The sequence below is a fragment of the Typopeltis vanoorti genome, chromosome 23 (genome assembly GCF_054136105.1).
Source record: "Typopeltis vanoorti isolate ZY-2024b chromosome 23, IOZ_Tvanoo_1.0, whole genome shotgun sequence".
In the NCBI taxonomy this organism is placed as follows: Eukaryota; Metazoa; Arthropoda; class Arachnida; order Uropygi; family Thelyphonidae; genus Typopeltis; species Typopeltis vanoorti.
In genome coordinates this window covers 87,172,496-87,186,926 of record NC_143571.1, presented here as the reverse complement: position 1 = coordinate 87,186,926, position 14,431 = coordinate 87,172,496, and the positions used below count along the sequence as shown (strand labels likewise).

Here is a 14,431-nt window from a genome sequence, read left to right as displayed (position 1 = left end):
AGTGGAAAAAACCACTGACCAGACATGCAGTCATGAATACATATCTATACTTGAAGTAGAAAAACCATCGAAAGCCTGAAATGTGGAAAGGCAGCAGGAGTAGGTGATATTCGACCAGAAATGCTAAAGTATGGAGGTATAGAAGTCGTACAGTGGCTGCACTGGATAGTTCAGAAGGCCTGGACAGAGGGACGAATTCCAGATGATTGTAGTAGAGCTCTCATAATATCCATATATAAAAGGGAAATAAAACTGAATGTGAGAATTACAGAGGCATTTCATTACTGAGTGTATCTGGTAAGATATATGCAAGTATACTTGAGAAACGGTTGAGAAGGATTGTGGAAGAGAAGCTTGGTGAAGAACAAGCTGCATTCAGGCCAAATAGAGGCTGTCAGGATCAGATTTTCATTTTACGACAGATAGTTGAGAAATCATAGGAATATAACAAATATCCGTATTTAAGTTTTGTAGATCTGGAAAAGGCATATATGACAAGGTGCCAAGAGAGAAGCTATTCCAAACACTACAGTTATATGGTGTTAATGGGGCATTATATCAAGCAATACTTAGTCTTTATTTGAGTTGTAAGTCAGCAGTTAGAATTCAAGGAAGTACAGGAAGATGGTTTAATGTTAAATCTGGTGTCAGATTTAACATTAAACCATCATTATCCCCTTTCTTATTCATTATCTATATGGATCATATTATGAAGGAAAGTAGTATTAAACCTGATATCAAAATTGGAGGTGTTAATCTCAGCTCTTTACTTTATGCGGATGATGTTATACTTCTAAATAAATCTGCTACAAGTCTGCAAGATTCCCTGACTAAATTGAATAAATGTTGTAATAGATATGGTATGGAGGTCAGTATTAAAAAGACAAAGATGATGAAAATAGGCAGAAACACTGAAAATATCAACTGCAACATGAATGGATAACTTATAGAACAAGTAAAACATTTCAGCTACTTTTCAGCACGATTTTTAGTGAAGCTGGTAAGTTAAATATGAAAATAGACAACAGAATCAACAAAGCTGGTATGGTAGCAAGTCAACTGAATAAATTTATATGGAATTAGAGAGATATTAGCCAAAACATAAATTTGCTGTATACAAGACAGTGTTTAACCAAATTTTAACTTATGGATCTGAGAGTTGGGCTACAAGTAAAACACGTGACCAAAGACTAGAGACCGCATATAAGAGAATCCTGAGAATGAATGGGGGCAAGAACAGATGGCATCAACGAGGATATTAGGAAAGAACTTGATATTATCAGCATCCAGGAATGCATTAGCAGAGCTAATCTCAGGTGGTATGGTCACTTAAGCAGAATGGGAGAGGAAAGATTAGCAAAACAAGTATTCTCTGCCAGCTTGGCAGGAAAAAGACCCAGAGGAAGACCAAGATATAGGCAGATTGACAGTAAAAAGTGCCTTAGAAGACAGAAATATAATACCTGATAATATTGGAGTCTTGACATTTAACAGACTAATTTGGAGGAAAATTGTAGAGAGAAAGTTAGTAATGATGTAAATTTTTCATGTAGTAGTATCATATCCTGTACACCCCTTGAGGGTATATATCAGGAATTTGATGATGATGAGCCTGACAGTTTTTGTTAGAATAGTTGTTGCTATAGAAATAGAAAGATAAACTTTGAGTGGTGTTATCTTGATCCACACATTTGATATGGGCTGAAAATGTTCTATGACATGCAGATTTTTTTTTTCTTTTTTTTTTTTCACATTTTGACTACAACTATGCTTTAATTGAAAATGAAAATAAAAATTTTATGAACTGATCATATATATATATATATATATATATATATATATATATATATATATATATGACCAGTTGTGCTTTTGGCAATCTGTGAAAATTTTCTGTGAAATTTTACATAGAGATTGCAGATGGTGATGAATAAATATGGTATTAATGATAGGTGAAATAGTAAGATGAATAGTAAGAATTATTAATGATAGGTGAAATAGTAAGATGGAGTTCCATTGATTTTTAAAATTTTAAAACTGATATATGAAAAGAAGTCAAAAGAGTAAAAATAAATAATAGGATACTATTAAAGATGAGAATATTTCATAATGAATGATGTGATATTATTGGTAAATACGCTATAAATCATGTAAAATTTAAAATGAAATAATAAAAAATTTGTATTTACTCATAACTACAAAGTACACACTTTGTGCATATCCATTTTCTTTCTAAGTATAGAATATTTGTGTTGGTGTGTGTGTGTGAACATGGGGTAGGAGTAATCTTATTGAAATTAAAGGTGACAAGAAATTATATTCTTGGTTTAATCATTGATCTAAGTGTAAGCAATGTTTGCATGTGAAGTATCTTCAGGACTGCACCACTTGTATACAGAGGCTAAATCCTTCACATCAATTGCTTTGTATGCCATAATGCAAAGCACACCCAGTTTTGGACATGTGTAATGCTAAGCATTATGGGAAGGTCCATTACACAGACCAGTTTTGACCTTTATTGAGGTTTCGTCAGTGGGAACCAATCCAGAACAGATAACACTAATTGATGTATACTATAACACTACTGTCAAGATGGGTGAAGCAAAAATGCTTTTCATACTCCTCTTTGTCTGTAAAGGAAGATATTTGGGAAAGGGAGTTTCGTGAGCTTTAAGCTCGCCCTCTGGGGACAGTTGTATTAGTTATGATCAGCTGGGAGTAGAATAGCCTTTGGTCTTTTGTATTTGTAGTACTCTGCTTTGTTGTAATTGACAGCTTGTATGATAAACGGGTTGGAATGCGAACTTAACTTGATGAAGAACTTTTCTGCGAGATTACAAAGAAGGGAGGAAATGTATGGAATGCCAGTTTCTCGATGAATCTGTGAATTTCTGATAAACCATGGGGCATCTAGAATCAACCTTAGGCAGTTATTTTGGATTCTTTGTAGTTTTGAAATGTTTGATAGTGAAGTGTGACTCCATGCTGGTGAGGCGTAGGTAATAACTGGACATATAACCATCTGGTAAAGTAGTAATTTATTTTGTAAGTTCAGTTAACTCTTGCGGTTGACCATTGGGTAGAGTTGGGCTGTTACTTTGGATATCTTGGAGCCAATGAGATTGATATGCTTGTTAAAAAGGAGTTTCTTATCCAGTAATACCCCAAGATATTTGGTCTCTGATTGCTACGGGATCTTTTGACCAGAGAGCAATCGTTAAAGCAAAATTCTTCTTTAATGCAGACTATTTTTCTAGAGAATAACATGGCTGAGCTTTTGAGGGGGGTTTATCTGAATCCTCCAGTTGGTGAACCATTTTTCCAGTGCATTGATACTTCCTTGGAGTCTACTGATTGCTAGGCGAGGGCTGAGAGACCTTGCTAGAATAGCGGTGTAGTTGGCATAAAGGGCCGTAATGGTTGTTCTTGAATTTAGAGGGATGTCTGATATGTAAATTGTGAACAGTAGTGGGGCCAGAAGGGAAACTTGAGGTACACTAGCTAGAATTTTGCACCTTGATGAAACAATTCCATTAAGCTTTATTTGCATGTATCTTTCGCTATGAGTTAATGAGTTTTACTAGCTTAATTGGGATGTTATTTTCAATAAATTTGAAGATAAGGCCTTGATACCAGACCTTACAAAGGCCTTGGCATGTCCAAGAACACAGTAGCAGTGTGGAGGTGCCAGTTGAAACCATGGATGATGTGTCCTGTTAATCAGCGAATTTGTTACACCGTGCTGTGAGCTTTGCGAAAATCAAATTGCTCATTTGGGATTATTTTATGTTTGTCCACTGCTAGGTTGCAGCCTTGTTAGGATGACTTTTTCTGTTACTTTACCGAGGCAGGAAAGAAGACTGATGGGCCTGTAACTTTGGGGGAGTTGTGGGTTATTACCAGACTATTTCAGAGGGATGATGTCAGCAGTTTTCCAAGCTGTGGGAAAGTACTTAATATGGAATTGGTTATATTAACTAGATGAATTATGTCCTTCCTTGGGAGTAATTTTATTATTCTATTGGTGATGCAGTCGGGACCAGGAACCTTTTTATTTTTCAATTGGAATATAATGTTGATTATTTCTGTTGGAGTAGTGGGGGTGATGAGATCTAAATCATCCTTAGGCTGTCTTAAGGCTTTTCTGACTTGACAATGAACTTTATAAATGAGATTAATATTTATGTTTTTGTAAGATGCGTTGCATTGATTTTCCAGATTCTCAATTAGAGCTCCTACTTTTTCTTCATCTGAGTTTGCAATTCCATGTTTAGTCTTCATAAGGGGAAGGAGTTGTCTTTTGGTACGAAGAGTTTTTAGAAATTTCCATATGGAGTTATCTTCTGGGTTGATTTCCGTAAGTTTAGATTCCCATTCTGAATTCTTGTGTTTCTGGAGAGCTTCTCGAACCTGTCTGTTCAAGTTGTTTAAGGTTGTTTTGTCCTGTGGTGCTCATGTTGTGGTATCGCTTTCTGGCTTTGTTTTTAGCCCTAATGAGGTCCATCTTCTGGAATCTGACTGGACGAGTGGAAGACAGTGGTTTGTGTGAATGATGTTATTGCTGTGTTAATTTGTCTTGTTAGGTTGCTTACAGCTAAGTCTATGTCTTCTTTTTTGCGAATGACAGAAGGTGGACCAATGTGATCTGGGAGAACCTTAGAGAGCTTATCCCATGCTATAAAAAAGTGTTGAGGAGAGAGCTGATCCTGGGTACCTAGCTTGAGCTGGATGGGATTATGATCTGAAGTAAGCTCTTCTGTCTCCAGCTGATATTGATATCTGATGTGTTTGAGGACGACTATATCTAGTACATCCGAACTTCCTGATGGGCTGTAGTGAGTGGGCTCGGTAGGTCCAGCTACTATTGATGAGTTGAGTGATGTGCACTTAAATAAAGTATGGCCTTTGGAGTTGATTGATGAACTGAGCCAAGCTGTATGTTTGGAGTTGAGGTCTCCTGCTATAATTATGGAATCCATGGAGCCGAGGATGGAGTCTAAATCCGATGTCAATAGTGGAATGCTGGGAGGATTGTACGCTGCATAGATTTTTAGTCTACCTGTGTTGTTGGTGTGCACCTCCACACCTGTCACTTGAAGGTTTAAAGTTTGAGGGTTGGTTAAAACAGTGTAGTGTAAATAACTTTTAATAAAAATGGTTGTGCTGTCACTAGAGTTAAGTCTGTCTGTCCTACATAGTATATATCTTCTTAATCTTGGGTTGTTAGATGGTCTGAGGTGTGATTCGCTGATCAAGATTATGTCCAGATTGTATCTGTTTGCGAATTCTTGTAGTTCCAGAATTTTATTTGTCAGGCCATTAGCATTCCATGCTATAATCATGAGGGAGTTTGATTTGAATTTTTTATACATTGTAGAGAGCTGTCAATATGGATTAGATTTCTATATGGAATCTCTTTCTGGAAGATGGTGAAGTGCTTGCTTTGCTGAATTCATGCAGAATGGTGGCAAGTGAAGCAGTTAGAACTGATGTTAAGTTGGAGCTTGTTTGCTCTTGAGATGAAGGAATCTGAGTTCGTGCCACTTCTGCGTATGTTTTGGTCATGGATGAAGGTCGCGTGCCTTCCTGTGCTGCTGAATGCGAGGTATTTCGAACAGGAGGGCGACCTGCTTGGTTGCTTTTGGTGTCATTGCATGGTGGAGCAGGGTTCACTCTTGTTGAACCCCGATTTTTTGGGTGGAAAAGGCATCCCTTGTAATTAGCAGGATGTGGTCCTCTACAGTTAGCACAACAGACAGGTGTAGATCTTGGCTTGGCGCAGGTGTTAGTCTGGTGTCCCTCTCCCCATTTCAGACATCTGAATGCAGTTCGGCACAACTTTTAGGTGTGCAGAGCTGCATACAGATGTCTGAAATGAGGTCATGGTGGAGCAGGGTTCACTCTTGCTGAACCCCTATTTTTTGGGTGGAAAAGGCACCCCTTGTAATTAGCAGGATGTGGTCCTCTACAGTTAGCACAACAGACAGGTGTAGATCTTGGCTAGGTTCAGGTGCTGGTCTGGTGTCCCTCTCCCCATTTCAGACATCTGTATGCAGCTCTGCACAACTTTTGGGTGTGCCCGAATTTTTGGCATCTATGGCATTGCCCTGCCGATGCCTTCTTCCTTAGAGGCTCGGTTGTAATTTTGAGCCTGCAAATATCTGTCACTTCACATATCCTTTTCTGTGTGTTGCTGATTTTGACCAACACCAGTGACATTGGCCTTTTTCAGATCTCGGCATTCTGCTGACTGATTGGGGTCAGTCCTTGACGGATGAGGTCGGCAGTGATCTCATCAGTTGTGATGCCCTCAGCAACCCCTTTAAGCACTATTTTAAGATTTTTCTCGCTTGCTATTGTGAAGGTATGGAAGGGCAATTTGGAGTTGTCCAGCATTTTCGTCATCTTACAATAATCCGAGACAGTAGCAGGATGAATCTTTACACCCTCATCAGTATTTCTTGCCCTGGAGAAGTAGATGTTTTGTTCTCCTAGGGACCTTGAGACTGAGGTCCACTTCTCTTTGTCTCAGAGGATAACTGGAGGGATCTTTTCTTTTTTGTCTTGGTGCTGCTACATCCTCTTCCATATGATCTTCAGATGTTCTTTGTCTTTTGTTTGATTGTTCCTCCTGAGAACAATCATATCGTTGGGGAGTCTTTGGTGGTGGAACAGGTGTGAAGTCCCCTTCAGTGTCCACTTTCTTCCGTGTCATTAATCTGAGTGTAGATATTCAGGAAGCAGGGATATTCTGCCTCAAATTTCTTTAATTTAAGAACGTCAAATGTCAGATCTCTGTTTAGATTTTGAATGGTGTCCTTGATGTCGTTTATGTTTTCCATTTTTATTCACCATATATTGTTGGAGAATATTCCAGTGTCTGTAGATAATCCTGTAGACTTTACAGGGTCTACTGACAAAAATCCCTAAGATCTTACGATCTTCCAGCAAAGTCCCGTAGACACACAAAGTGTCTACCAGCATTGTAGACACATTTAGACATTTATTGATTTAGACACAAATGTGTCTAAATCAATACTTAAGTTTAAAATGCCCTAATACATGGGGAAGGAGTGTCGAGAATTCACTTGGCCACAGGATGAAAGTCTACGTCCCTAAAATACAAAATACAATAAATTAACACTGGTCATCGTTGCAGGTAGGGGTGTGTAGGCCCCACCTGCAATGACGTGGGGCCATGCATTTTTCATGCAGAGGGGGAGACAGTAGGAATCAAACTGCGTCAGTGCCAGTGCAATGTGAGATTCCTGAAAACCCTTGTATGAAATCTAATCAGGCTCAATCTAAAATAACACGTCTGATCTCATCAAAAGTCCAAGCGAACTCTACCATTAGTTGAAATAATGCAGAAGTCATATATTTCCTCATAAACAAGTGGTGAAAAGGTGTATCACCTTGTTATTAAAATACTCCGAATCAGAGATTGACATTGAAAGTTTTTTCAGTTGGTCATACTATAAATTAAAGATACCAAGAAATTTCATTGTATTGTGAATGGAGAACCTGTGGAACAAGTAAAACATTTCATCTACTTAGGCACGATTTTTACTGAAGATGGTAAATTAAATATAGAAATAGACAACAGAATCAGCCAAGCTGGTATGGTGGGAAGTCAATTGAATAAATTCATATGGAATAAGAGAGAAATTAGTCGGAACACTAAATTAGCTGTATACAAGACATTGTTCAAACCAGTTTTAACTTATGGATCTGAGAGCTGGGTCAGAAGTAAAACACTTGACCAAAGACTAGGGACCACAGATATGAGAGTCCTGAGAAAGATTATAGGCGTGAACAGATGGCATCAATGGCAATATCATATTAAAAACGAGGATATTAGGAAAGAACTTGACATTGTCAGCATCCAGGAATGCGTTAGCAGAGCTAATCTCATGTGATATGGTCACCTAAACAGAATGGGCGAAGAAAGATTAGCCAAACAAGTGTTCTCTGCCAGGTTGGCAGCAAAACGACCCAGAGGAAGACCAAGATAATAGTGGATTGATACGGTACAAAGTGCCTTAGACGATAGAAATATAAGATCTGATAATGTTGGGGTCTTGACAAGTAACAGACTGATTTGGAGGAAAATTGTAGATAGGAAGTTAGTAATGATATAAGTTTTTCATGTAGTACTATTATATCCTGTACACCCCTTGTGGGTACATGGTCATCATTAAAAAAAAATTGCTGCTCTTGCTAATATTGCTCATTGAGAAATTTCAATGAGCAATATTAGCAAGAGCAGCAATACATATTATCTGGATCTAAAGAACAAAAAGTATGAAGTAAATATGTATAACTATTGTGTGTGTGTGTGTGTGTGTGTGTAGGTATAAATAATGCACTTAGATGAAAAAAAGAAAAAAAATTGCTTAACTTTTTAAATGAGATATTACAAACTGAATACAGTAATGAGAAAAGTTATAGATAATAAACAAATACAAATAGTTTACAGAGCAAGAGGAAATATTTCACTTTTAAAAATACATAGCCTAAATGAATTGACGATAAATATAAATTTTCATAATTTAAAACCTGTAGGCAATTATTTCTTTCAGTTCTCTAGTGCACAAATATTTGAAAAATACTGGCAGTATGCAACGATGCTTCAAGTTGTGCACTACTGAAATCTTTTAAAAAGAAACAACAAATAGCCAAATTTTTAACATATTATCAATGTAAAACCTGCAGTAAGAAATTTCTTCATGCAACACAGTACATGAATAGCAAAATACACTGTACATGTAATCCTTAGATAATAAGATAATAAGAATAAACACTGATATTTTGTAGCCTACACTGTAAAATGTAACTTAATGAAAGGAAGAAAAAATTTTGGTATAACAAAGCTAAATAACCACAAACAAAAATTACTGTGCCAGCTATAGTGATTGGTTACACAAGAATTTACATCAGTTGGTAAAATGGAAATAGAGGATATTATAAATCCATAAAAAAATTGCAAATGAAAAAGTCTCAAAATTATCAAAGAGATTATGATAATATTAGTTTTGCATTGGAGTTGCCTTAACTGGGAAAAATTTATTTCATTACTTATTATCATATATAAATTGCTTTTTTTTCAAGAATGGTAATAATTCCAAAGAAAAAAGTGATAATTTTTTTAATTGCTTTTTCTAATTGTTTTTCAACAAAAATGTAATAATTTTTCCCATTATATCTCATTATATCTTTTATCTGCAGTTATATCTGCTGATAAAAGTTAGCCTACTACTACATATGTAAAGAAATGAGTCAGTGTTTAAAAAAAAAGTAATCAAATTCAATCTGAATGCACAGAAACAATCAAAATACAATTTCAAAAATCAATTCATTTTGAGCTTTGCAATTTTGAAGGTAAGAGAAGCAGTATAACCATATACTTAGTGTAGATGAGTCACTTAACTGCTATCAAATGCCAGTAAAATTATAAAATATTTCTTTCTAATATAAATCTACTTATTTATTTCAGCACTCTATATATATGTAATTGACTACAAAAAATTACACTTAAAATTAAAATTTGGGAAATGCTGCTATAAACAGCACTCTTGAGATATAACAAAAGTTGAATGCTAAACATTAATTATTATAGATGTGATATGAGAACACAGTGATTCTGAAAAGATAATAAAGGAAAATAATAGTAATTTAATTAAAAATCATTACTTATACCTGTATATTATTCTTCAATTCTGTGACAACTTTCTGGAAATCATTAACTGCATTTTGATAATCACTTGCAAAAGCAGCATTGGATGCATTGGTCATCAGTTGCCTCAAATCAATTGCAGGCTTTGAGACTCTCTAAAAAAATCATACTTGACTCAGTGCAACAAATAATACCGTTATTATTATTTGAGAAAAAAATAATGAAGAGGCTGGATTACTATAGTTCCTATCTTTTCTAAAATCAACTATATTAAATTAATTTGATTTAAAAATACATTAATATTTGATTAAGAATGAAACTGGCATTTAATATAATTATTATTATTATTCTTAACATCTGACCTCCATGGAGTTAGAAACTCATCGTGGGAGGTACACACTATTGCACACAATGCTCATCCAACTGTGCTTTAAACTGATTCAATGTGTCTACATTCACAACACACTCAGGCAATGTACTAAACCTAGTCCTCTCCTTTGCTCACACTTTCATACAGTTTCCAGTGATGTCCACCTGTTCTACCTCCCTCTCCCATTCTATGAAAAATCTCTTCCCCCTGACTAGCTTACATGTCTCAATCATATGCCTCCCCACCTCACTCTTCCTCCAATTCGAGAGGCTTTGCAGTTTACATTCCCTCAATCTGTCCTCATACTCCACATTCCAAAGAACACTGACAACCTTTGTGAATATTCTCTGGAACCTTTCCAACATATCCTCATCATCATGAAAACTGGCGACCAAATCTGTGTACAATAATCCATATGAAGCCTGATCAAGGCTTCATACAATGACATCATAACCTTTTTATTTCTGCATGTCAGGATCCTATGCATCATTGTCATTATTATTATTACGGGTGACTCCAGGAGTCCTTAGACTCATCGAGGGAGGCCCTAAACATCATGTCCACACAACTATATGACATTCTCACAGTATCTATCATACCTCACCTTGAACTCACTCACTGTCATAGCACCCACAACAGACTCTGTCAGCTTATTCCACTCATTTACCACTCTAAAAGTAAAGAGCCCAGCTCTAACACCCCTGCTAACCACACTCTTGCCCAGCTTCCATAGGTGTCCCCTAGTTCTTCCACCACCAGTCCTGATCTCAAAAATATCCTCTGAATTAATCCTATAGAAACCCTTTAGCAATTTGAATGTCTCAATCATAGCTCCCCTTTTCCGCCTATCAACTAATTTCTGCAACCCACAAATCTTCACCCTGTTCTCATATGGTTCATTCCATAGACCCGCTATCATCTTAGTCGCTCACCTCTGGATCCTCTCCACCTCCTCCCCATCAAGAAGGAACCTAGGTGACCAAATCTGGGCAGACTAGTCGAGATGAGGTCTTATCAAGGCTCGGTACAGAGGTACAATAACTTGCTTGTCTCTGCTCGTCAAGGTATTTTTCAACAACCAAGTGAGTTGATGAGCTGATTTAGCTACTTTTGCAATGTGCCCCCTAAACTTCATCTTCCCTATCCGCCAACATTCCCAAGTCCCTGGCCTCATCAATCTCCTGGAGTACAGTTCCAGCAATGTGGTATACTGCTGCTAATCTTTTCACCCCAAAATGCATAACCTTACATTTTGTCACATTAAATTGACATCCATTCTCCTTAGCCCAGAACTCCAATCTATCCAAGTCATCCTGCAAGATTTTGACATCTTCTGCATTCACTATCGCCCTACCCAACTTTGCACCATCAGCGAACAAATGAACTGTTCCTCTTAGATCCTTCCCTATATTGTTAATGAACAAATTAAACAGCAGTGGTCCAAGAACAGAACTCTGCGGCACACCACTAGTCACAGGCCATCTTTTGGCCTCTACTCCTGAATAAACTACTCTTCGATATCTCTCCATCAACCACTCACCTATCCATCTCACCAACCCTATATCCATTCCCATATGTTGTAGTTTACGGATTAGAATTCCATGTGGTATCCTGTCAAACGACTTTGCCAGGTCCAGCAGTATCACTGTAAACCCATTATCCTTATCCAGTTCATCCATCACCTTGTTATAAAACTTGAGAAAGTTACTGAGGCATGATCTACCCTTCAAAAAGCCATGCTGTCCCCCGTACAGTATCTCATTTTCATCAATCCATTCCTGTATTTTTCCCTTGACTACTTTTCTCCAAGACCTTGACAACGACTCCTGATATGCTGATCGGTCCGTAATTTACAACCATAGTCTTCGATCCTGCTTTATGCAGTGGAACTATTTTCCCCTCTTTCCACACCTTCGGGACTAAACCAGACCCCAGACTCAGATTAAACAACATGGTCAAGGGCCCTGATAATTCTTTAGCCACTTCACGCAAGACCTATGCCGGTATACCATCCAATCCCACAGATGTATTCACATTAAGGTTCTGTAATAGACTATTCACCTCCATTTCATTTATCACAATTCCCATATAAACTAATGGTTCCTTCATTTTTTCAATGTCGCCACCTGGATGATATACTTTTGCAAAGTGCTCGCTCAGTAACTCCACTATATCAATTATCCAATCCAATGTCTTCACAACTTGTGCAATGTGGCCCCTGAACTTCAAGTCCTTGTCTACCACCATTCCCAGATCTCCCATTTCCTCTATCTGTATATTATTTAAAGTTTCTCCACCAAGTGTATACTTTGCATCTCATTGTTGCTTACCAACAATGAGATGCAAAGTATACACTTGAATAGTAAATTATGACCTCTTGTTCTTCCATCACTATCACACAGCTGAAACATTTCCCCTGCATCAATCCTATAAAAACCTTTCAGTAATTTGAATGTTTCTATCATATCCCCTCTTCTTCGCCTATCAACCAATCTCTGCAATCCACAAGCTCTCAATCTATCAATGTAGGGAGCATTTTTTATATCACTCACCAACTTGGTCACTCTTCTCTGAACCCTCTCCCTAACAGCCTCCTCATCTCCAAGGAATCCAAGTGACCAGACCTGAGCACAGTAATCCAAATGTGGAAGTATCAATGCTTTATAAAGGGGAATAATAACCTCTTTATCTCTGGATGTCAGTGTGTTCCTCAACAACCAAGTAATCCTATGTGCAATCTTGGACACCTTAGCAATGTGTCCTCTGAACTTCATCTCCCTATCTACCAATACCCCTAAGTCCCTAGCCTCATCAATCTCTTGGAGTACCTTTCCATCGATGTAGTACACAGCTGGTAATCTTTTAATCCCAAAATGCATGACTTTACACTTTTCCACATTGAACTGACATCCATTATCTTTTGCCCATTTTACCAGCTTATTTAAATCTTCCTGCAAACTTTCAACATCAGCTTGATTTTTTATTGCACTACACAACTTTGCATCATCAGCAAACAACTGAATATCTCCCTTTAAGCCATTTCCTATATCATTCATATACAAATTAAACAACATTGGCCTAAGCACAGAGCCCTGAGGCACACCACTGGTCACCTGCCTCATTCTGGACTCGGCTCCTCCATACACCACCTTATGGTATCTCTCTCTCTCCCTGAGCCATTCTCCTATCCATATCACCAATTTAATATCCATTCCGATCTGCTCCAATTTGCGTAACAGTGTTCTATGGGGTATCCTGTCAAAAGCCTTAGCAAATCCAGTAGTACCACCACTGCGTAGCCAGTTCCTTTGTCCAACTCATATGTTATTCTATTATGAATAGTTAATAGATTGCTAAGGCAGGATCTGCCTTTAACAAAACCATGTTGGCCTCTATAGAGTATCATATCCTGATCCACCCATTCTTGAATTTGTTTTAATTTGTACATAAATAATACAGGAAATAACCTGAAAGGAAATATTCAGTTGTTCGATTATGATGCAAAATTAGGTTAAGTAATAGTTAATCAAGGTGAAGTGAAGAGCTTGCAGAATGATTTAAATAGGCAATCAGTAGGGCAAAAATAATGGATATCAGTTTAATGTGGAGAAAAATGTAAAATTATGCATTTTGGGATAAACCGATTACAAGCTATGTACCATAGATGGAACTGTACTCCAGGAAACAGATGAAGCTAGAGATCTAGGGTGATGGTAGACAGAGAGTTAAAGTTTAGAGAACATATTGCTAAATAGCCCATAAAATTACTTGGCTATTGAAGAACATACTAACAAATAGAGATAAGGAAGTTGTTATTCCTCTTTATAAGGCCTTGATATATCTACATCTGGATTAATGTACTCAGGTCTGGTCTTCTGGGTTTAGGAATGAGGAAGTGGTGAAGAAGATTCAAAGGTAAGTGACCAAGATGGTGAGTGGTTTGTGGAATGTTCCCTATGAGGATAGATTGAGAGTGTGTGGATTGTAGAAGTTGGATGATAAGAGGAAAAGGAGATATGACAGAAATATTTGAGTTGTTTGAAGGGTTTTATAGCATTGATGCAAGGGAAATGTTTCAACACTTGGCTAGAGGGGCCAGCATAAGTGGTCATCCCTAGAATTTGAACAAACGTATGATTAGCAGGAGGTGTGAGGACTAGATGTCATTGTTTGGAGAATTGTGAATGAATGGAATGGGTTGCCAGAGTCAGTTGTGAGTGCTTTGTCTGTTAATGGGTTCAAGGAGAGGTATGACAGATAATGTGGACAGTTTGAGTTTCCCCCGATGACTCTTTGGGCTCCATGGAGGTGTTCATAGAATAATATTAATAATAAAAATATCTCTCTATAATGGTTAAAAACTTTCCACCCTACTGTTATTCTAG

At 37.4% G+C, this 14,431-nt stretch overlaps 1 protein-coding gene across 2 annotated transcripts in view; it reads right to left on the bottom strand.

Moving 5' to 3' along the window:
• The window catches only part of LOC150094045 (uncharacterized), a 1,005,660-nt gene that overhangs the window by 669,074 nt on the left and 322,155 nt on the right, over positions 1-14,431 (bottom strand). For both annotated transcript variants that reach the window (XM_090412663.1, XM_090412664.1), the window contains exon 15: positions 9,700-9,831. In XM_090412663.1, the coding sequence (XP_090268789.1) occupies positions 9,700-9,831 (132 nt within the window). The remainder of the gene's footprint in view (positions 1-9,699; positions 9,832-14,431) is intronic.